General features: G+C 35.2%; 1 protein-coding gene across 1 annotated transcript; it reads right to left on the minus strand.

Moving 5' to 3' along the window:
* Window positions 1-12707: 12707 nt before the first annotated feature.
* LOC126629078 (gibberellin 20 oxidase 2-like) lies at window positions 12708-14681 on the minus strand. The gene is made up of 3 exons (XM_050298965.1): window positions 13911-14681; window positions 13503-13824; window positions 12708-13302 (listed from the first exon to the last, which is right to left on the minus strand). The coding sequence occupies exons 1-3, from the start codon at window positions 14492-14494 to the stop codon at window positions 13030-13032; spliced, it is 1179 nt and encodes a 392-aa protein (XP_050154922.1). The 5' UTR covers window positions 14495-14681; the 3' UTR covers window positions 12708-13029.
* Between the last annotated feature and the right edge of the window lie 7912 nt (window positions 14682-22593).

Genomic DNA, 22593 nt, shown 5'->3' on the forward strand with positions numbered 1-22593 from the left:
TTATTCATCCAGCTACCACTCGATTCGCCACCAACTATATTGCATTAGACAGCCTACTTAAGAAGAAAGTAGGGTTGAAGCAACTATTCCCTAGTGACCATTGGGCCAACCATAATTTGAGCCGCTTAAATGCAGGTCGTATGGTGGAAAGTATAGTGCTTGATCATGCTTTTTGGACTCAATCAGTACATGTGTGCCAAGTGTTTGAACCTCTTTACAAAGTTTTACGGATCCTTGACACAGAAGTGTATTCTACTGTAGGGGCAATATATGAGTTGATGTGTGTAGTGAAGGATGAATTGGAAAGAAAACATGGTACAAGGTGGGTCATAAAGATAATTGAAGACCGATGGTATAAAACATTATACCACGATTTGCATGCAGCAGGTATAAATTATGTCATAATTTGCAATTCATTTCTTTAGTTGCATAAGTATTATTTCTCTTATTAGAGTATGTGTTTCTTTGAACAGCATATTATTTGAATCCTCGACACCAATACAGACCCGGTGTTGGAGATGATGGTACTCTTATACGTGTTGTACATAATGTATACTCTAAATTAGACCCTGCATCACCAGTAGTTGGCCAATTTGGCAATGAGGTACACAATTACTTAAATTATAATAATTACTTTTTTGGATTAAACTAACACGATTTATTGAATTCAGCTAACATGGTTTAAAGATGCAAGAAGAACTTTTGGAGAACCAACATCAGTTGCTGCTCGAACAAAAATATCTCCTAGCGAGTGTAAACATATTTCACGATAAGTTTATAATAGAATTTGTTGGAGTTATTAGGCTTATCAACATTGTTTTTCATTGTAGCTGAATGGTGGATCATGTATGGGACCGATGCACCAACTGTGAGAAAGTTAGCAATCAAAGTATTATCACAAACAGCTTCCTCATCTGCTGTGAAAGAAATTGGAGCACATTTGCACTCATACACACAAAGCAAAGAAATAGGTTGGCTCATAGTAGGTTGGAAAAATTAGTTTATTGCTACTACAACATGAAGCTTCAAATTCGAGATAAGGAAGCAGAAATAGATCATGTCGACCGTGGTGACCCACTAGATGTATTTGATATTGTTGGTGAAGATGATCATACAGAGGGTAACCAACTTTATCAATAGATTAGACCTCTTCATTTAGATGATGATGAAGGCAACCCAGCTCCCAGAGTTGCTGAAGAAGCACGTAATGAATGGATAAATGTAGAAAGAGTATTAGAGGAGGAGGTGGGATCTAGCAGCGCTGACTCTTTGGAAGAACTTTTGCGCCCAAGACCAAGAAACACTGGAATTCCACCTTCTTCCAATCCTACACAACCACAACATCATGCTGATACTAATGATAACTTTAGTACAAGATCAGAAGACTCACCTACCACCAGAGGTGGGAATGATGAAGGATATAATGGAGCTGGAGGTAGTGGTGGTGGATATAGAAACTATGTTGGACCACCTCCCGGATTTATGAGCCCCTTCATTGGTGAGGCAAACTTCACGCATGCAACCCAGGATGAGGACCATAGCAGTAGGCGGGCAGGACCAAGAATTGGTGCCATAGGGAAGGACTATACTCTTAGAGAAAGAGGCAAGGGGATTTTGTCAAGTCAAGAAGGTGACTCGTTATCTATAACTTCAGACTCTGTTGGAGTGAGAAGTAGTAACTATGGTTATACTCATAACCAACCATTTCCCTACCCTTCATATCCCATTCCCGTTGGGATGGAATTGAGCGACTCATGGAAACAATCCGAGACTCAATCTTCAAATGATTTTGCTTATGGACAACGTCAACCAATCTCGGATCCATATGGGTGGCATGTTAACAATTACATGCAAAACTATTTTGGGGATTTATCATTTGATAACTACTCTTCACAATACACTCACTCTACACATAGAGATGATGAAGATAGTGAAAAATTTGAACCTCATAGGAACTCTATGTGGTACTAAGTCACTCATATATCTTACCATGTAATGTATAAATTGTAAAATATTGTACTAATTCATTATATATAAATAATTATGGTGTGTTTAAACTTTTTTCATTAATTACTACATATTTTCTACACTCACAATGTTTGCCAGCTCGCTATATAATCAACTTGATAATGTTAAATCCATCATGCAATGCATTTCCTTCCAATTTTTTGTGATAAACTAATAGATAATTGACTAAATAAACATCCTGCAAAGTTTCAATAAAAATTTCCAAGTTTTTCTTACAATTTCCGTGGTTTCCATATTATTTTTATCGACATCGATAATATCCCGATATTTCCATCGATATTTCCGTGTTTTCGGACTACCGATATTTCCGATATCATCGATATTTAATACCTTGGCTGGGATTGAGCACAAGACGTCTCGTTCATCCTAAAGACTTTTTAGTTTGGTGAAACAGGAACTTACTGTCATGGTGCCTTGCACACAATTGTGAATTTCATTCTCTATGTGAAAAAGTTATATGATATTCACATGGGAGAACCTTTCTTTCAAGTCAAGCCACATTTGTCTAGCATCCTTACATTTGATAACGCTTCTTGAAATTTCCTTTGACATCGACCCCAATAGCCATGTCTTGACCAAATTGTTGCATCGGTTCCATTGTTGTAACTTTTCAGGTCTGTCTTCACTTGGTTTCTTGATTGTGTCATCAATGAGCCCAAGCTTGTTCTTGACCGTTAAGGCCATTGTCATGGACTAAACCCATGTACTGTAATTGTCTTCCACCAATGGTTCTGGTACAAGCACTGGACTAGGCTGGTCCGAATGGTGAAAGTAGAGTGGATGGTTTGGATTTTCCCACTTTAGATGTGAGGCTATGCCTGAAGAAATTATTTGTGTTTTTGGTTTGTCACCCAGGGTTACGTTGGCTTGGGTGGCATTTTGTGTTTTGCTGTGTTTCCCATATCAACTCTTTGGTACCATCAAAAGAAATACAAAGGAACCTAATTTCTTTCTTGTCATTGATCAAACTAGGGTTACAACTTTTATATGGAGTCAATACAATCCTAATCATACACTAAAGCCTATAAACAAGGGACGTCAAATACCAAACAAGTTAGTAAATAACTAATTGACAATTTACAATATTTACTTAAATCGATTTGAGATATCTTCCTTAACATATAATGATTATAACTCAAGGATCAAGACGATAGAAATCCAGATTTTTAATTTAAATTAGTAATTATCAGATAATGATTATTAGAAAAATTAATATATTTGATATATCGTATATGTAGTTACAAGTTTCTGAAATTAATAAAAAAAAAAAGGAACAAGCAGAACAGCAAAAGAATTAAGGAGAAATATATTAACACACCCCGACCTAGATCGAGGCATTCTGGCTGTCACGTGAAGGTGACGTAACCATGTGCACAGTTCGGAAGCAATATTAAAATAAGAAAATGCGAATAAACAAAAACCAAACCAACTAGAGCACTAGATAAGAATAAGGTGCAAGTGCAATATTAAGTGTGATTGCACAACCAGAGCATAAGTAGCCTAAGTGCAGTCCAACAAGACAAATACTAATTATACAACACCCAAATGTGATCCTACATTGGTGATAATCTGTCAGAACCTCCGTCAAATCCTCGTAAGCTCCCAACAAGCACTCCTACTTAAAACCTGGATGAGCGTAAAATAGAAAGTGTGAGTGGGCAAAAAGAAAGCTTTTCAAAACCATTTCAACATCAAAGATAGTAACCCCTCACTGTAAAACTTGTATAATTTCCTAGAAAATAGAATATATATACATATCTCAAAACCATGCTCAGAATAGTAATATTCAAAAGTATGTCAAGCCAAATATCTCAAAATAATTGAATAAGTAACTTAGGTGAATTAACTCATGAGAAATAACACATCAGCCGGATTCACCTAAAGTGGCATGTACGGCTGAATCTATAGCTCAACAAGTATGCCTGCACACGAGTTGGAACCACCTAAAATGGTTTGTACAACAGAACTGGGTGTAAATAAATACGCTTTAGTGTTACGATCACGTGCGAATAATCGCAGGTCTCCTACGAGTCGGAACCATCTATAGTGGTCTGTACGACAGGACTGTGCATCTAACTTAGATCCAAGGTAAGCATATGGTACGGGAGGTGAACATCACGTGAAAGACTGTGCCCTAACCACGGGCGGGAGCACTAACACCGGAGTGCAGGTTTATGAGCTCTCAACTCATCTCACATAATCATCAATTCATATAAATAATCTACAACTCACCTGGTACTTACCTTAGCGTCCACAACGTCAAATCACATTTATGCATACTATACTAATTCGTAGTCTAAGCATAATTCAATAGGCATGGCATTTCAAAACATAATTTCATTTAAACACATTTTCTGGGAAAAATACCAAGTATATAAGTATATACTAAAAACCAAAAGCCCACTCACTGATATGTGGAAGGGTCGTAGCCCCCGAGTCTCGCTTGATTACAGTCGTCCTCTGGATAGGTCTCACCTATATGCGAAACAACTATATAAACGTTATTTTAAAGCACATAAACAAAACTAGGAATTAACTTCTCATACATTGCTCAATTGGGGTGTTTGAATATACCAACACGATCTACTCAACCTCATAAACATCCCCATATTTTAAGAAAAATTTTCCGAGCACTCACGCGCTGGCCAAGGCACGGCCACACGCGGGGCCACGCACAGGTAAGTGCCTGGCACACCAAACGGAATGGTTAACGCTGTTAGAAAATATTCCGTTAAATATAAGCATATACTGTTAAAGATACCTAACGCCGTTAGAATATTCCGTCAACTTTGACGGAATATTCGCCTTCTTTTTTGGCAAGTCACCAAATTCCGTTGCCGTTGCCGTCTGTGTCACCGGAAACTGGAAAATTTTCAAATTTTCAAATCTTCATATCTTCTTCATTTCTCAACCAAAATTCACGAAATCTGTACCAAATTGAAGCTTAGGATGAGAGGAACAAAACCTTACCACTTTTAGGTCCTAAAACTCACGGAATCTCACCGGAAAAATCACGATAATCCGGCCACCTCTGCAACTTGTCAAACCTGAGCTTTCTAACGTCCAAAACCTTCCAAAATTCTTCCCTAAGCTTCGTGAAGAAGTTCTAAGGCTCTCTAACACCTCCAAACTTGAAGAAAATCCACGATCATGTTAGATGAACAGTGCACCAAATCGGGGGTTTTCTGGTTCTCGAGTTCTACAAGTTTTCACGTCGAACTAATGGCATGGATGAGCTCATGGACTTGCAAAGAACACAAAGATCACCTTCACAACCTCGATCCTTGCATGAAATGGTTGCTAAAGGAGTTGTCTGTACAGTTGTATGAACAATGGAGGAAATCCGAGAGAAAATGAGAGAAAGAGAGAAAGAGTCAATGGGAGTTTGGAATGGGTGTGTGTGTGTATCCAGCTTGGGTCACCAACCAAAAACAAAGAAAATCTAAGTCCTAATTGAATCCAAATAATTATTACTTAAAATGATTGGTCCAATTCTTTTAACTCACTTCATTTTCCTTATACCAAATATCCAATTACGACCCAAATCTAAGGGTAAAGTCATCATTCCACACTAACGAGGACAAAATAATTAATGTTTCGGGATGGGCTGTCACAGATATGCAATATATGGAGTTTATGCTCTACATACACCTAAAACATGGAGACAAAAACCATGCAAATGATGACAAACTAATGGTCACCTAATAAAATGCCATATGGTTAGCATTTGACATATATATATTGGGTTTCGATCTTATAATATGTATTAATTAAATCAAATGTCATTGTAACATGACTTGAGGAAACTTAATTAGTGCTAATTGTAAAGGAGTTGTTAAAAACAAAAGGATCATGATGTGAGTCGACTCCTCCAACCGTATATTTTCTTTCTAATTAACTAGTAAGTTAATACGCGGTTTGAAAGCTTCATTTTCATATGTGACGGTACCTCCACATGCATCTACGTGTAGATATGGACTTGAGTCGTTTTTATGCATTCAATTCCTGGCAAAATTACAAACAAATTGAATCAGAAACAAAAACTGATCACGTAACGAAATAATCAATTTTTAGATCGTGCTATCAACATTCTTTTTATCTTTTACATAGAGGCATAAATTAACAGGGATGTATGATAGCACCACCTTTAGAATTTTCAGTTTAGAGTCACGTGGCAAGCCCTCATCCTATAATTCACATACCAATACTGTTAATCTACATATAGTTCACATACCAAGACTATTAATCGACATACCAAGCAACTACTATTATACATAGAAAAAGATTGGATGTTTGACTCGCATGCACTTAAGACTAATGCAATGACTCATATGCCATTCCATGCCATGACATGTATACTGATCATAATTTTATACGACATAATAGTTTGTTGCTCAATTTGTATATCACACCTCTTATAAAAGTATGTACAATTCAACTGGATATATGCGCCTAACATTTACTTATGATAGAGCCTATATTTCTTCTGTCCTTATATTTTTGTTAATGGGTGTTCTCTTTTATCAAATATGTAATTCTTATGGAAGCTACATACTTCCAAATGTCATGGCCGCTACAAGAAATTGCCCTAAAGACTGGAAAGAGACTTCATATGTCTATTGCCAGAGAAGGTAGTTGGATTCAGTGAGCTTGAGAAAGTGAGCATTAGGGCCAGAGGAAGGGGAGGAGGACATGGGAGAGAGAACAGGGAGGCTCGATTGAGGGAGGAGAGAATTCCGAGTAGGAGAGAGAGGATCGGCTAGGATTGGGGACCTAGGATAACCTAAACTACTGATACCATGTAGAAATTATGATTCTCATTATTAAGTCAGTATAATGTACAATATATATGCATGGTTACACAAAAAATATTCTGAGAAGGAATCTATAACTGATATATACATAAGAAATTCAAGGAGCAAGGCTTCGGAAATTATCCTTGAACTCGTTGGATTCTCTAACTAACTTTATAACTTCAAAATACAGCATCATTAATTACTTTGTGATAAAAATAATTTCTTGTTGTGAAATTGTTTAGTACTATTGTGATATGTGTTCTCTCGAGCTAGACCTATATATATCTCATGTAACAAGCATGTATTTGTAGGCCGTAGGCCTAGAAGTGTCGTATATATTACTGTAATCGCTTTCTGCTTGTAGATACCAAAGATGATAAGAAATCTGAAGGCTCCATATGAAAGTTTAAATTGTCCAAAATATGTCAAAACAGGAACTAGAATATGGAGGCAAGCAGGACAGCAAAAGAATTAAGGAGAAGGATATGTAATATATGGAGTCTATGCTCTACAGACACCTAAAACATGGAGACAAAAACCATGCAAATGATGACAAATTAATGTTCACATAATAATATGCCATATGGTTATCATTTGACATATATGTATTGGGTTTCGATCTTATAAAATGCATTAATTAAATCAAATGTCATTGTAACATGACTTGAGGAAGCTTATAATTAGTGCTAATTGTAAAAGAGTTGTTAAAAACAAAGGATCATGATGTGAGTCGACTCCTCCAACTGTATATTTTCTTTCTGATTAACTTAGAAGTTAATAAGTGGTTTGAAAGCTTCATTTTCATATGTGACGGTATCTCTACATGTGTCTACGTGAAAAATATTGGATGTTTGACTCACATGCATTCTAGAAAATATGACTCATGCCTTTCTATGACATGCCATGTATGCTTTGTATACTGCTCATATTTTAAACGGAAGAGTAGTTTGTGGATCATATTGTATGTCATATTTCTTGTAAAAGTACATACAACTCAACTGGATATATGCATCTTACATTTACTTATGATAGAGCCTCTATTCCTTGTGTCATTTTTATTAATGAGTGTTTTTTAATTAAATATGTAATTCTTATGTAAGCTACATACTTCCAAGTGTCATGGCCACTGCAAGATAATTGCCCTAAAGACACGAAAGAGACTTCATTTCTGTTGCCAAAGAAGGTAGTTAGATTCAATGAGTATGAGAAAGTGAGCAGCATTAGGGGGCCAGAGGAAGGGGAGGAGGGCACGGAAAAGAACAGGGAGGCTCGGTTGTGGGAGGAGAGGAGACCGAGTAGGAGAGAGAAAGAAAGAGGATAGGCTAGGATTGGGGACGTAGGGCAATCTATGTAGAAATTATAATTCCTCATTATTAATTCTGTATAATGATGTACAATATATATGCATGGTTACGCAAAAACTATTCTGAGAAGGAATCTATAACTGATATACATAAGAAGTTCAAGGAGCAAGGCTTCTGAAATTATCTGAACTCATGGGATTCCCTAACTAACTTTATAAAATCAAAATACAACATCATTAATTAGTTTGTAATAAAAATAATTTCTAGTTATGAAATTATTTCATACTATTGTGAGCATCACTTTAAACTTTCCAAAACTGATTTATAAGTTTGTAAATATAGTTACAAAAAAATTAATAAGACAAACAAAAGAGCCGTGTTCTCTCGAGACATATATATATCTCGAGTAACATGCATATATATGCATGTGTAGGCCGTAGGCATGGAAGTGTCGTATATATTAATGTAATCGCTTTCTACATGTAGATGTATTACAAAGAAATATAAGAAATCTGAAGGCTTCGACTTCGTCGTCTTCCCAATCCCAATCGATATCAGATATCGATCACTGCATGCATACATGCTCATTTGCATTGTATCACACACAGTCGGAGTATATTGCTGAAGGAAAAGACAAAAACAGAGAAGAAATAAGATTTTGTGCGATTGATTAAAGCATTATCTGCGTTAGACATCCTGGCACGGCAATTGTAAACACTATCCTAATTAAGTTGATTATTCAAGAAAACGACATAGCACCCTAACTCGATTTGATCATGCTTTTGTCGCCAAGTGATAAAACCCAAAAGAAAACTTGGAATAAATGAAGGCAAATTAAGATGAAGCGTGAGCTAATCTTGCAATTATCAATTGTTAACTACACTGAGAAAGAACCAAAGAACAATGAAGAATTGAGAAAGATGAATAACTAGAGAGACTTTAAAGAGGAAATGAGAGTTGTGTATTTCTATATTTCTAACAAGATGATTGACTGATTACATTTGTAAATTGAAGCTCACTATATATTGAACAATACAAGCTTATTAAGCACAAAGTAACTCAAAATCACTTAACCACCTAACAAACATTCTAACAACTTGAATTGATGTAGCATTGATTACATAATAACCAATGAAAAGGAGATATATGTCTTCATCAATCCCCTACTCGTAATATATAGTGTTGTATATTATTGGTACCAGTAAAAAGATTATTGTTTTTTGTCCTAGGTGCAGAAAATGACACGAGACAAATGTGTTAAAAGATGAGGCGGCCGGGCAGCTAGCCCTAAAGCTTTACTAGATAGAGATGAGGAACCATATGATTATACATGAAAAGAGCAAACCTCGAGCTATCTGGATTTGATTTAAGATGCTTTGTTTACTATGGGATTTCTCTCTCTTTGTTTATAAAGTGTATTATATTACGTGTGTTAGTTACCCTTTTCTCTTTTTGATTTACTCGTTGATTTTAATATATAAAATGTTAGTGTAGGATGATTAATATGAGTTAAGTTTTGTAAATCTTGTGGGCCTATGTTTACTCGTTCTCCAAGTCACTTGATCTGAATATATTTGTAATCTTGTGAATCAATAAAATTAAAAAAGTTATAATTCTCCATAATTGAAAGTAGGGAACAAAAAAAAGAAGCATGCATGATTCACGGTTCCCTGATGCACCCTCTTCATGCGCAGCGGCAGATGTAGGTTGGGACAAGGGTTGGCAATTGCCTCTCTAATGCCGGAAAACATCTTGACCGTCTACATCTAGAGAAAAATTTCTGAATATGTCACTGTTTATGTGTGAATATATGGATGGAACATAAGTAGCTAGTTTCGTGAGAAAGAAAAGGGCGTTTTGTGACCATGTAAATGCCTGTGGGAGTGGTTCGTATATGGGTCGGGTACAGAGCGACGGATATGAGAATCTGAGATGGGGTACGTATCACGTGGCCAAGAAAGGTAAGGCACGTGTTGAGGAGCTTCTTATATATTGATCTCATGCAGGGGTTGCATGTAAATTAAGTTTGTAAGTTGCAATGCATCAGTTATCTTTGTTTAGCGACACGTCGTTTTATTTCTTAAAACCAAAGTGAGGCACCTGTTTAGGGTTTAGGAGCTTCTCATGCAGGCGAAGGGTTAAACATTTGAACTACACTAGCTTTGTTGGCGACGCATCGTTTTCGTCCATAGTTTATATTTGCGTACTTAGCTGAAGACAGGGTTTGTTTAGGGGGAAAATTAAGAAGGGAATGAGCGATTAGGGTGTCAGGTGGGTGTTAATAACTTGATTAGTGTAGTGTTAAGAGGAAAAGGAAGAAGACAAGGAAAGGTACAGATGGATAGTGAGGAGGGGCCCAAGAGTCGGTGGGTATCCATGAGAGAAATCCGAACTGTTGTCGCTTACTGGGTCAGAGAATAGTTGTGTTGTGCACAAAATGTTTGGTTTTGTGTTTTTGGGAGTTGGATTAGAAATGTAGAAATGTAGAAATTTAGAGAGAAGTGATGCCAGAACAAACTACATATGGTTTCCACGTGATGCGGGCCTTTTGGAAGCGAGTATGGGAATGGGACTGTCATAGTCCTTACCCGTGGCGGCTGTACCTCTCGTTTTCATTCCTCCTACATTACTGAGTGTGTGATATTTATCTCCTATTGTTAGAGAATCAAACGTTGTACTTAACCTAAACTCAACTCAATTCTTTTAAAAAGACTTAAAAGACTTCTATTATATATAACTACAATTCACACCTTATCACGTATTACTAATTCGCTCATGTAATAATGTGAATTTATTGTCAATATATACCTCAATCTATAATAATATAAATTATGTAGTCTATCTATACAAATGATACAACTACAACAAATGGATTAGTAGCACCATATTACCATCTAATAGTCATATCTAAAAATTTATGCATTCCTCACTACTCTCACCATTTGCACTGATATATATATATAAAAATCAAAGGTATAAATTTTGATGTTTTCTCAAACTTTTGGTGTTTTCCATTTTTATGTTATTTAAGTTATGGTTTGATATCTTTTCTATGTCACACCGCTTCATGAAGTAACCTTAAAAATATAACTCATACTTGAGAATAAATAACTCTAAATCCATCAATTTTAATAGGATATATAGTTACTAGACAAGGTTTCACTTTTACATGATCATCTAATAAATCTAGCGACCACCTTAGTTTCATCAAGGCAGAAGTTCTATCTTCATATTAGAACTAATTAACAACTAATTAAGAGTGGTCCTAAATTAAAATAATTTTAATTCAGATGCAATTTGGTGTTTGTTTACACCTTAAATTATATAAAAAAAATCATGATAATCAAATTAAACAATGTATGAAAGTTTTCAATTGTACATGCATGAGTTACTTTGACTAGTCATGGGATTTTCAACCTTGTCAGTAACAAAATTGGATTCTCTTACACAATAATAATTATGTGATCAACCTAAGGAGAGAATCTTCGATGTGCTGAAACATGGACAATAGACTACATTTTATTATACATGTGGAAGTAAGTTTTTTTTTTTTCAAGCGTCTTTCACTTTGTATAATGACATATCTGTATGTACTCGTGTTCAAAACACATTGAAAAATCTCAGAGAATCTTTGATGTGCCTGAAATGGAGACAATATACTACATTTTATTATACATGTGGATGTATGTTTTTTTTTCTTTTCAAGTGTCTTTCTCTTTGTATAATAACATATGTCGTATGATATGTGCTCATGTTCAAAACACATTGAAAAATCTCTCCAACGTAAAGCTTCTTGCCATGTGGGGACTGACGTATACCACCTCTCCCTCTTTTTTCAAAATTAATGTTTATAATATCATCAGAAGAATGTTGCAGCATTTAAAGACAAACACCAAGACAATTTTAGCTAGTATTCATTTGCATTCCATATTGCCACAACCGTCCAAATCTCCAGCCTTCAGGTATAAAAAATAATACAAGAATAAATCCAAGAAAACATGTATATACTTAAAAGTTTCTCGCAGATGAATGCACTACAAAGAAAGCTCTGCCAATCCTCCATGGATTCTAGCATCCTGTTACTTTGAATCATCCATCAGGGGTGGGGCCGGTGGGCCATCTCTCTCCTTGGATCTTTCTCTAGGGTTTTAACCCAACCCAGGTCGAAAGAGCTTTCAATTTAAACTAAATGTATTGATAAGTGCAACCATTGACGATGGATCGATTTAGGACCGTTAGATTAATTAATATAAGCATGCGATATACAGCCATGATTAAATCACATATTGTTTGTAGAGAAAAACACTTGTGCTTATAAGCAAAAAAATATTTGGATTAGAACAAAGTTGAAGGCGCTTGGAAAGAGTTTTCATAAGCAGAAGTACTTATTAATTTTTTCTGTTTAAACTAAATGTGGAAACGGTTTAGTATGACTAAATAACTGTGTTAAACATATTCTGACAAAAAAATGTGTCGTTAAACTGCTAATTAATATAAATTGGGTGAGTGATTATGATTAAACTAAGTTGGTAATTACGTTAATACACATGCAGTTTTAGAGAGAAAGGAAAGGTAAAGCTACATACAAACCTTTCTACATTAAAGAAAAGTAAAAGTACAAAACAAATGGCGTGAACCCAGCAGTTCGTAGTTTATTGGTTCCCTCATGTCACTTTGTCTTGCTTTTTGTTCACTAAGAAAAACTAGCTAGCTAATTACAAGACTCCCCCCCCCCGGAAACGGTAGGAAAAAAAAAAGAAAAAAGAAAGAAAAAAAAACTGGCTTTTCCTCTAACTTTGCCTTTGTCCTAATTCTTAATTTTCCAAAGTTTTTCAACTTTTAGCAAAACTCTCAGGCCTACCACCTCTGTTCATCTCCTTCAATGATGTCATTTTCTCTCCTCACAGTTTTTGGTTGCTTTTCTGTTGAACCCAGTTTGAGAAGACCTGCAGGGTTTTCATGTCGGCTCTGTAATGCTTCATTGTGAACTCCAACAGCATCGACCATGTGAAATCTGGGTATTTTCTCGGACTCGAAGTATCCACCAACCCGCTCGGTGGCTTCACAACTTTATCGTCTCTCGGACACAAGAAGAATGCAAGAGACTTCCTTGGTGTTTCACTATTCACCACCGCCCTGTGCAGCCCGCTTTTGTACTTCCCATTTGAAAGTGCCTATAAATGCAGCAAAAACAATAAATTAAACCTATAACAAATACAATGATAAAAAATATATGATTTTCACTCTTTTTCTCTTATCGCACTCATGTTTAAACTGAATAAATTAAAAGAGAATGAAGAGACATAAATAAACAGGTGTGTGCATGGGCGGAAATTAGTTCCATAAGACAAAGGAAGTTGAATGTTTTGCTTACCATGAAGGTGTCACCAATGTTGACGACAAAGGCATTTAAATTAGGGGTAACGGAGTGCCATTGATCATCAACAAAGACTTCAAGGCCTCCAACTTGGTCTTCGTGAAGAATGGTCAAAGAAGTTGGATCACAATGAGGGCCAGTGCCTAAAGTCTGCTCAGGTCTCTGGCATGGTGGGTAGTAGTTAAGCCTCATTATCGAATTGTTGTCTTCGAAAAACTCCTTGAAGTAAGCTCTGTCCACTCCAAGGCTCAGTCCCAGAAGTTCCATGATCCCAATAGAAAGTGTGCTCATAGCCTTGCAATAATCTTGGTAAACCCTCCTAAACACAAGAAAAATAACACAAATGGTAAGAATTAATTAAGGAAATGAATCAACTACGCGAAATTCAAGTAACATTGCGCATACCCGAATTCCTTGAATTCTTCCCCCATTTTGTCGCAAAAATAATCTTGGATAAAATTTGTTGAGCCTTTTTCGGCGGAGTAGCTGAAAGAAAGAGTCTCTTTCCACGGGAGTTTTGAGGAGAATCTGCCAGTGAAGCTGCTGGCATAGCCACAGCTCTCCCCTGCTTTCCTTTCAGCTCTCTGTTTCTCGGAGAGTGGCATTCCAAAAAAGTCATCCATGTAGCAGTGAGCGTCCGCGATGAGCTTATTGTCGACGCCATGATTCACGATGAGGAAAAATCCATGCTTCTGGCATGCCTCTCCTACAAGTTGAGAGGCTTTCGCGACGGCTTCTTTGTCACCGGAGAGAAAGCCTCCCAAGTCTATGAGTGCGACTTGGAGCTCGGGAGTGTTTTTGCAAGGCTTTTCGTGATCGGGCCAGATGAACTGACTCGGAATTTCAGTTTGATACCTGAAAACTGAGGCATCAAAAACCAATGGCTTTTGGTCATCCTCTTTGTGCTGCTGGGTTTGCTGGGTTTTTGGGGAGGGAGGTTGTGTCATGGTTTGCAAGCTGCTGGGTTTGATCATGCACTCAACAGCCATTTTTGCATGAACGGAAAATGTATGTGAGTTGGGGAAGGAGGGTTTGGGTTCCTGGTTGAAATACAGAGGAGAGGGAGGGAGTGAAAATTAAAGTTCGAGGGGTGTGATGAGAGAAAAGCCAGGGCCGTTCTTATATTTGGGTGAATGAGTGAACAAAAATTGGAATCTTAGAGCTCTAGCTCTCCCTCCTCCTTCACATTATATTTGTTTGCAAAAAAGGGCTTTTATATAGGGAAATTGCAAGTGCCGAGGCCTGTAGATGGGTAAAATTGAGGAGAGTTATTGTCTTTATGGTTGTTGCCAGAAAACGTTTCCCAATGGCATTTTGGCACTTCCTTCTGCGGAGGAAAATGCTGATGTCACCCTCTAATATCGTCCATCAGAAATTTTTCAATAGATCAAGAACACGGTTTAATACATTAATGTCATAATAAATTGGTTTGAATATTTTTTCTGGCACATTTGAAAATCTCTCCTAGTGCCACTACTAGACCGGCAAATAATAGTACTTTTGTGCTATTTTTATGAGAAATAATATTTTTGAAAAGGGATTTTATCATAAATGATCTTTGAAATTGACCCACATCATAAAGATAGTATTTGAAATTGAAAATCGATCAATGTAATCCCCGAAAATAGGTGTCGCAAATCAATGTCGTTTTTCCATCAAAATGATCTGTAAAAAATTATGTTATATGCTGATGTGACACATAAATCGGTCTCACAAGATTTATAGGTTTTTGCCATAAATGGTCTCTAAAATTGACCCACACCATCCAAATGATCTTCGAATTGAAAATTGATCAATGTAGTCCGTGAAAATAGATATCGCAAATCAATATGGTCATTCGATCACAGTTATGTCAAAAATTTAGTTATGTGTTAATGTGGGTTTAAAAATTTTAAAAAAAAAAATTTTTTAATTTTTTTTTTTTTTGAAAAAGCGATATTATCTACACTAAAGGAGAATGGTTGGGCTTAGCCTCACAATGGGCTAGCAATAATGTGATTCAAATTCGCATTTGGCGAGAATCGAATCTAAGACCTCTCACCTATAAGTGAAGAGGAAAACCACTAGATTGTAGTACTAAGTGACATTAATTTAAAAAGTTGTTAAAAACATTTTTTGCACAATGGGATTATCTCAACACAAAAGTCGATATTCTCTGCGTCACCAAGATCACCGAGAGAGTGCCAAACAAGTTCTCCAAGATTAAGGCTGTGAAGCTGTTAGTCGCCCAATTGTTAATAGTGATGTCACGTAAGTCGTCGCCAATCCAAACTGTTACCAAAGGTGGTCTCGATCCTGGTCCAATTCGGTGAAGGGTGTAAAGATGGATGTCTTGAGATTTTTTTTTCTTCAAAAAAGAGACGGCAAAGGTTACCGTAAATGGAGTTAAAGGAGTGTGGGTTGGGATCAAAGGTGATTACGGGACATGGTTTCTAGTTTGACAACTTTTTAAATTAATTATTAATTTATTCAACTTATTTCTAATTTATTTTTAATTTAAGTAGACTTGTAGGGCAATTTATGTGTTACATCACCACATAACAAAATTTTGACAGAGTTGGGATGAAAGGCCCACGTTAATTTGAGACACCTATTTCTATGACTAAATTGATCGATTTCCCATAGACCATATTGATGGTATGGGTCAATTTCAATGACAATTTATGATAAAAAGTCGACTTGTTGAACCCATTTATGTCTGACATCAACACATAACAGAATTTTTTACAGAATGGTGAAGGAATGACCACATTGATTTACGACACTTATTTTCAGGGACTACATTGATTTTCAATTTTAAAAATCATCTTAATGATGTAGATCAATTTTAGAGATCATTTATGAAAAAAAAAATATAAAATAAAAAATAAAATAAAAAACTCTTTTTGAAAATGATTTCTGTGTGTGTATATATGGTATATTATGATGTATTAAATTATATAAATGGGCCAACCATCTTCAGTGCCAAGAGAGAGAACAGAGACATCATTCTCTTTCCATGAAGTGCTTAAATTATGGATGAATGATTTTGTGAAAATTTGATTAGGCTAGTGATTAAAGAGGCGGGTGATGGATAGGTATAAGTAGGCTAGGTCAGGCTTCGAAACCTTCTAATATAACAATGCAGAAAAGGAGGGTTAAAAAGAATTAAATTAGGGAAAGCCTTTCACCTAAAACCATGGTCTAAAATATCCATAATATCCCGATATTTCCATCGAAATTTTCGTATTTTTTTACTACCGATATTTCCGATATCATCGATATTTTAGACCTTGCTAAGTCACTCATGTATCTTACCATGCAATGTATAAAGTGTAAAATATTGTACTAATTCATTATATATAAATGATTATAGTGTGTTTAAACTTCTTTCATTAATTACTACATATTTTCTACACTCACAATGTTCGCCAGCTCGCTATATAATCAACTTAAATCAGTTATATCTATCATGCAATGTATTTCCTTCCAATTTTTTGTGATAAACTAATAGATAATTGACTAAATAAACATCCTGCAAAGTTTAAATAAAAATTTCCAAGTTTTTCTTACAATTTCCGTGATTTTTATTCAATTTTTATCGATATTGATAATATCCTAATATTTTCATCGAAATTTCCGTATTTTTAGACTACCGATCTTTTCAATATTATCGATATTTTATACTTTGCCTAAAACATATTTAATTTCCCCACCTTTATTTAGTCATTTAATTTTCTTTTACATGAAAATAAACAAATTTTATTTTGCATTCAATTAAATTAGTGAAACGTATCAGATCCAGAGGGCAACACGAAGTAGTTTTTTTTTTCTTTTTTTGTCAAATAATAAATTTGTTAGATTAGATGTTAGATTAGGGGGCATCACTCGATCTCCATCACTATAGTAAAAGGCCACTTGCAACGACACGAGGGGGTTGAATGCAGAGTTCTTTTGACACAAGTGCTTAAGATCACGGGGAAGTTCTACAGTTAGCAGTGGGGACTGCAAAACCAACGTGAGGCTGTTTGGAAGAGACCAACAAAATATTTCACTCGGGGGCTCGCAAGTCACATGAAAATTGCTAGTTAGGGGCTTGCATGTAACCGTGATTTGGCAAGCAATAGAAACAGCCAGGGGCTTGCATGGCACCAGGATTAATTTCCAGATGAACGACATGCAAGAGGCTAGTTCAGGACTTTCAGGGGTTTCATGTCACATGGAAATGGCTAGGGGTTTGCATGTAACTGGGGTTTGACAGATGAACAGCATGCAAGATGCTAATTCAGTATGAGGGGTTTGCATGTAACTGGGACTTGACAGATGAACAGCATGCAAGAGGTTAATTCAGTTGGCATTGCATGTCACATGGAAATGAATTTTGCATTTCACTAGGAATTGACAAATGAACAACATGCAAGGGGCTAGGTCAGGCCTTGGGGGGGTTGCATTTCACGTGAAATTGGCTAGAGAAACTTAAAGTGGGAGTGCTCACTACAAGAAAGAGCAACAGCTACCTAATTAATTAGTAATTATTCTAATAGTTGTTGCTGAAGTAATAAAGACGTCGACAATGAGAAAATGGTGACAAAAATTCAAATATATATATATATATATATATATATATATAAAAGAAACTTTTAAGGGAAGGGATTTTTATTTTTATTTTATAAAAATAAGGATTAGTTGTGGGGTTCATACCACATCAAACTTTAACGATCCAAAACGTTTAGTTTTAAAGTTGCATTTTATAGATCATCCTTACAAAACATTAACTAAATCGGAAATGTTTAGAACATCTAATTGAGTTCAAATAAATTAACGAATACTTTGTTATATAGAAAACTATAACATCCCACATCGTCCAGGAGAGTGGATCATGTAAGCCTTATATGTATATTCCCATCTCTACCTAGCACGAGACCTTTTGGGAGCTCACTGGTTTCGGGTTTCATCGGAACTCTGAAGTTAAGCGAGTTCGCGCGAGAGCAATCCCATGATGGGTGATCCACTGGGAAGTTCTCGTGTGAGTTCCCAGAAACAAAACCGTGAGGGCGTGGTCGGGGCCCAAAGCAGATAATATCGTGCTACGATAGAGTTGAGCCCGGGATGTGATAGGGGCGGGGATGTGACAGAAACAATACAATTTAATCTTGATAATTAAATAGGCAAATGGTTTCGGATTGAAATGAATTTTAACAAGGATAATCTATTAATCGAGATTTACAAAATTGATGGTTCAGATCGTTGAGGTTCGCTGTGAAGTGGGCCCCACACTTAATCTCTATTTTTTGAAAAAAAAAATAAGAATCCCTTTGCATAAAGTGTGTGTCTATATATATAATATTTTAATGCATTAGTTGTTACTTACTTTTTATATTTTTTTTCAATGCCAACAATTTTTACCTCAGCAACAGCCCCTGTAATGGTATCTAATTCGTATCATTATGTGAAAAATTCTTCATTGCAATAGCATTTTAAGTCAATTATTTGTTGTCGTATGTATTTTAATTTTTTCACATAATAATACGTGATTGAATTGAAATATTATTACAATCATATTTTCGTTACATGAAAGTTCTTTCTCATACCTATAGGACTTTTATGTCATTAGCCCATCTCTAATCGAATGCTAGCCAGATGGCTCATTTTAGCCATCTAGCCCTTCAAGAAATTAATATTTTAATTAATAATGTAAGGCTATAGGCCAAACATAGCCCTGTGAAAAAAAAATCATCTCCAACCAAAGAGTCAAAGGGTCGAATATAATATATTATTTTAATTGAACTACTATGGTTACTTAAATTAAATTACCTCAATAATTTTATGTTATGGATTATCAATAATTTTCATGTTGTTAAATGTTTTTAAAAATGTTGTTTAAGTTTTATGTTGTTAATTTTTTTTTTATATTGTTTAATATTGTTTAATGTTGTTTCTTGTTACTTAATGTTATTTAATGTTGTTTAATGACTTAAGAAGTTATAGGAAAAATAAAAGAAAACTAATGAAAATGGCTTGAAAACTTTGAGTTTTAACGATAAAGACAAAATAAAATGTAAAGTGAATAGTACCAGAATTGACTTTTTAGTGTAAAATTATGGTTTTTCGTTAAAGTGAATAATACTATGAGCTTTTCGTTAAAGTTCAAAAAAAAAATAGAATTTTTAAATTTTGTAAAAAAAATGTAAAAAAAAAAAGAAAAATCAAATATGACATCAGTATGTAACCCCGCCCTGGGGCCGACTGGCTGGCTGCTTTGAGTCAGCCAATTGGCCCTTTGGCCCTTTTTCGTTCAGTGGAGCCCACGAGCTAGTTGGCCTGATCCTCGGTTGGAGACAACTTTTGGGCTATTTTTGACCCTTTGGCCCTCTGGATTTTTTCAGTTGGAGATGACCTTGGGATTTGCCAAATGAACAACATGACAGGGAATATAACTCAAGTACTAGGGTAGACCCAAAATAAAAAAAGAAAACTAATGAAAATGACTTGAATATTTTGAGTTTTAACGATAAAGACAAAATAAATGGTAAAGTGAATAGTACCAGGATTGACTTTTTAGTGTAAAAATGTGATTTTTCATTAAAATAAATAGTACCGGGAACTTTTCATTAAAGTTCCCAAATAAAAACTTCAGGTGCTAGGATTTGGAATAGGATCCTCTTTGTGGGGATCCAGATGATCAATCAATTATGTTTGTTCATTGTACATTATGCTATTAGAAATTATTATAAAATTTTAATTTAAAATTGAATATAAATAGTACTTAACGAAAACTGATCGTAAGATATACGATAAATAGACACGATTAATTAATTTTCGAATTTCCATAAAGAAGATCCGAAGAGGATCCTTGTCCCTAGGGTTCTGCATGCCATGGAAATATCTGGCTATACAATGACCAAAGGGTCGCCCTAACAGTCACCATCTGTACTAATGTAGGGTCTAATTTAAATTTGGTGACTGATATCACCATTGCTGTCAGCTCACTAAGACGATGATATTGAATGACATGCTACGAATATTTGATGGAAAATACTATTCACATACATATTTATTTTTACTTTTTACAAGTTTTTGGTAATTTTTTGTCATTGATTTGAACTTAAGGTCAAAAATTGAAACGAATGTGTGATAAGTAAAAATGAATATGTAGATAATATTGCCTTATTTGATAATGAACGTGTAGATAACATTACTTCATAATAGGAAAATATTTAGGGACTCACTAATCAATATCCTTATTTTACTGACCACCTATGTGGCCAATAGAATTATTACATGTCTCAAGTAAAATTTTCTCCAACACATGCTGTCTTCACAACCAAACATCCATGTTTCTTTCGCCCTTTATTGCTTGTGTGTGCAGATCTCGTCCACCATCAATCACTCTCTTGTCTGGCCCATCCCAATCCCTTTCTTCTTCGATGATCCACCTCAATTAGAAGAGAATGATTGATGGTGGGATGTGATATTCACATACTTTATTTTATTTTTTTCATATTTTTTTAATTTTCAATTGTTAGATTAGATAAATTGAAGAAAATCAAATAACAGAAATTAACAAGAGATGTGTGAGAAGTAAAAATGGGTGTGTAGATAGCATACCCCTTGATAGTAGATCAATCTCCCCATATATGAGAGATAAAAGAATGAAGTTTTAACGAAACATTTCCATTAGTGTTCACTTTTAACAAAAATAACATTTTTACTTTAAAAAGTCACTCTTGATACTATTTATTTACAACACTTTTTTATCATTTTGATTCAAACTTAAAATTTTCAAGTTATTTTTATTAGTTTTCCTATAAAAAAAAAAATGAAGGTTAGAAGAAAGATGATAGAAGGGATGCATAACGTATATTGGGAGTAGGGGGAGTGGGGATGAGCCTCGAACCCAGGTGAGAATGTATAACCATTTCACTTTTTAAGTTATTAAATTCTTCAAATTGCTTCCTCGCTTCCTCCCTCCCACCAGTCACCACCACCTTCAGCATTATTCATCCTCTATTTTCTTTATATACTTTTTCTTTTTATTTGGTAAAGCAATAAAAATTATTAATTAAAAACAAAATGGTATTAATTAAGGTCTTTAATACAATGAAATTTTCACATTAAACATTAGAATTTGACCCTTTCGTAACTATTGCCAATAGTACCGGGAGCTTTTCGTTAAAGTTTTTTTTTAATAAAAGGTTGAACATTAATTAAAAAGTTCAAGGGATTAACAGTTGATTAGAAGCTTGCCACGATTTTAATGTTGTTTACACATTTTAAAGCACCAACAAAAGAAATAAAATGCCATTAGGTCTGTAAAGGAGTTGGCAATAAAAGTCAAGTGATTAGAGGCAACTAGCATTGGTGGTGAGTAATATGAGACACTGTCATGCATATATAAGCAGGAGCCAACTAATTAGTCTAATTTAATAGTTTGACGCAAAAGCTATAAGTAGAAAGTGCGTGCCATATCGTCGGCAACATAGAAAGTGAGTGCCATATCCTCGGCAGCATACTTCAGTCATTATCCACTTAAAGATTAGTTTCTTTTTGCCCCGTATAGGTCAATCATCAAACATCTCCTGGTGGGACCTTTTAGGATTCGAGTTTAAGGAAAAAACTGATGCATTTTTTACAAATCCCAGTTGATTATAGCTAAAGATTTTATAGTGGAGAAGGTATTGGTTTAATAGAAATGGCCTCTAAAAGTGAGAGATTTTTCACTGTGTTCTGTCCTGAATACATAATGATATGCCACATGTACAATTGATAGAAAGTTTTTTTATTTTTTATTTTTAAAGTGTCATTCCAATTGTATAATTATATGTGGTGTACCGTCCGTATTCTGGTCACATTGAAAATCGATCTCCTCTAAAGGCGAAGTAACCATCATTTGCAGCAAATGTCCAAAACAGAACACAGTTTAGGCTAGAATTATATATACACACACACATAAGCAAATCCAATGTGATCAGATTGTAATCTGAATAATTTAATACAAGCAAATGGATACTCCAAAGAAACAATGAACTAGTAATTGACCGATGTTATTGAAATTTAATACAAAAATTGTGCTTATCACATAGTTTATATGCTAGCTCTACCCCATCAG

This window comes from Malus sylvestris, chromosome 7 (genome assembly GCF_916048215.2).
Source record: "Malus sylvestris chromosome 7, drMalSylv7.2, whole genome shotgun sequence".
Classification (NCBI taxonomy): domain Eukaryota; kingdom Viridiplantae; phylum Streptophyta; class Magnoliopsida; order Rosales; family Rosaceae; genus Malus; species Malus sylvestris.

What these genes read in the sequence shown, in the direction of transcription:
- LOC126629078 (XM_050298965.1), bottom strand. Translation starts at nt 14,494, where the DNA reads ATGGCTGTTGAGTGCATGATCAAACCCAGCAGCTTGCAAACCATGACA. An exon ending in GAAGAATTCAAGGAATTCGG is followed by an intron (nt 13,825 to 13,910) that starts GTATGCGCAATG and finishes TCTTGTGTTTAG; the next exon opens with GAGGGTTTACCAAGATTATT. An exon ending in ACATTGGTGACACCTTCATG is followed by an intron (nt 13,303 to 13,502) that starts GTAAGCAAAACA and finishes CTGCATTTATAG; the next exon opens with GCACTTTCAAATGGGAAGTA.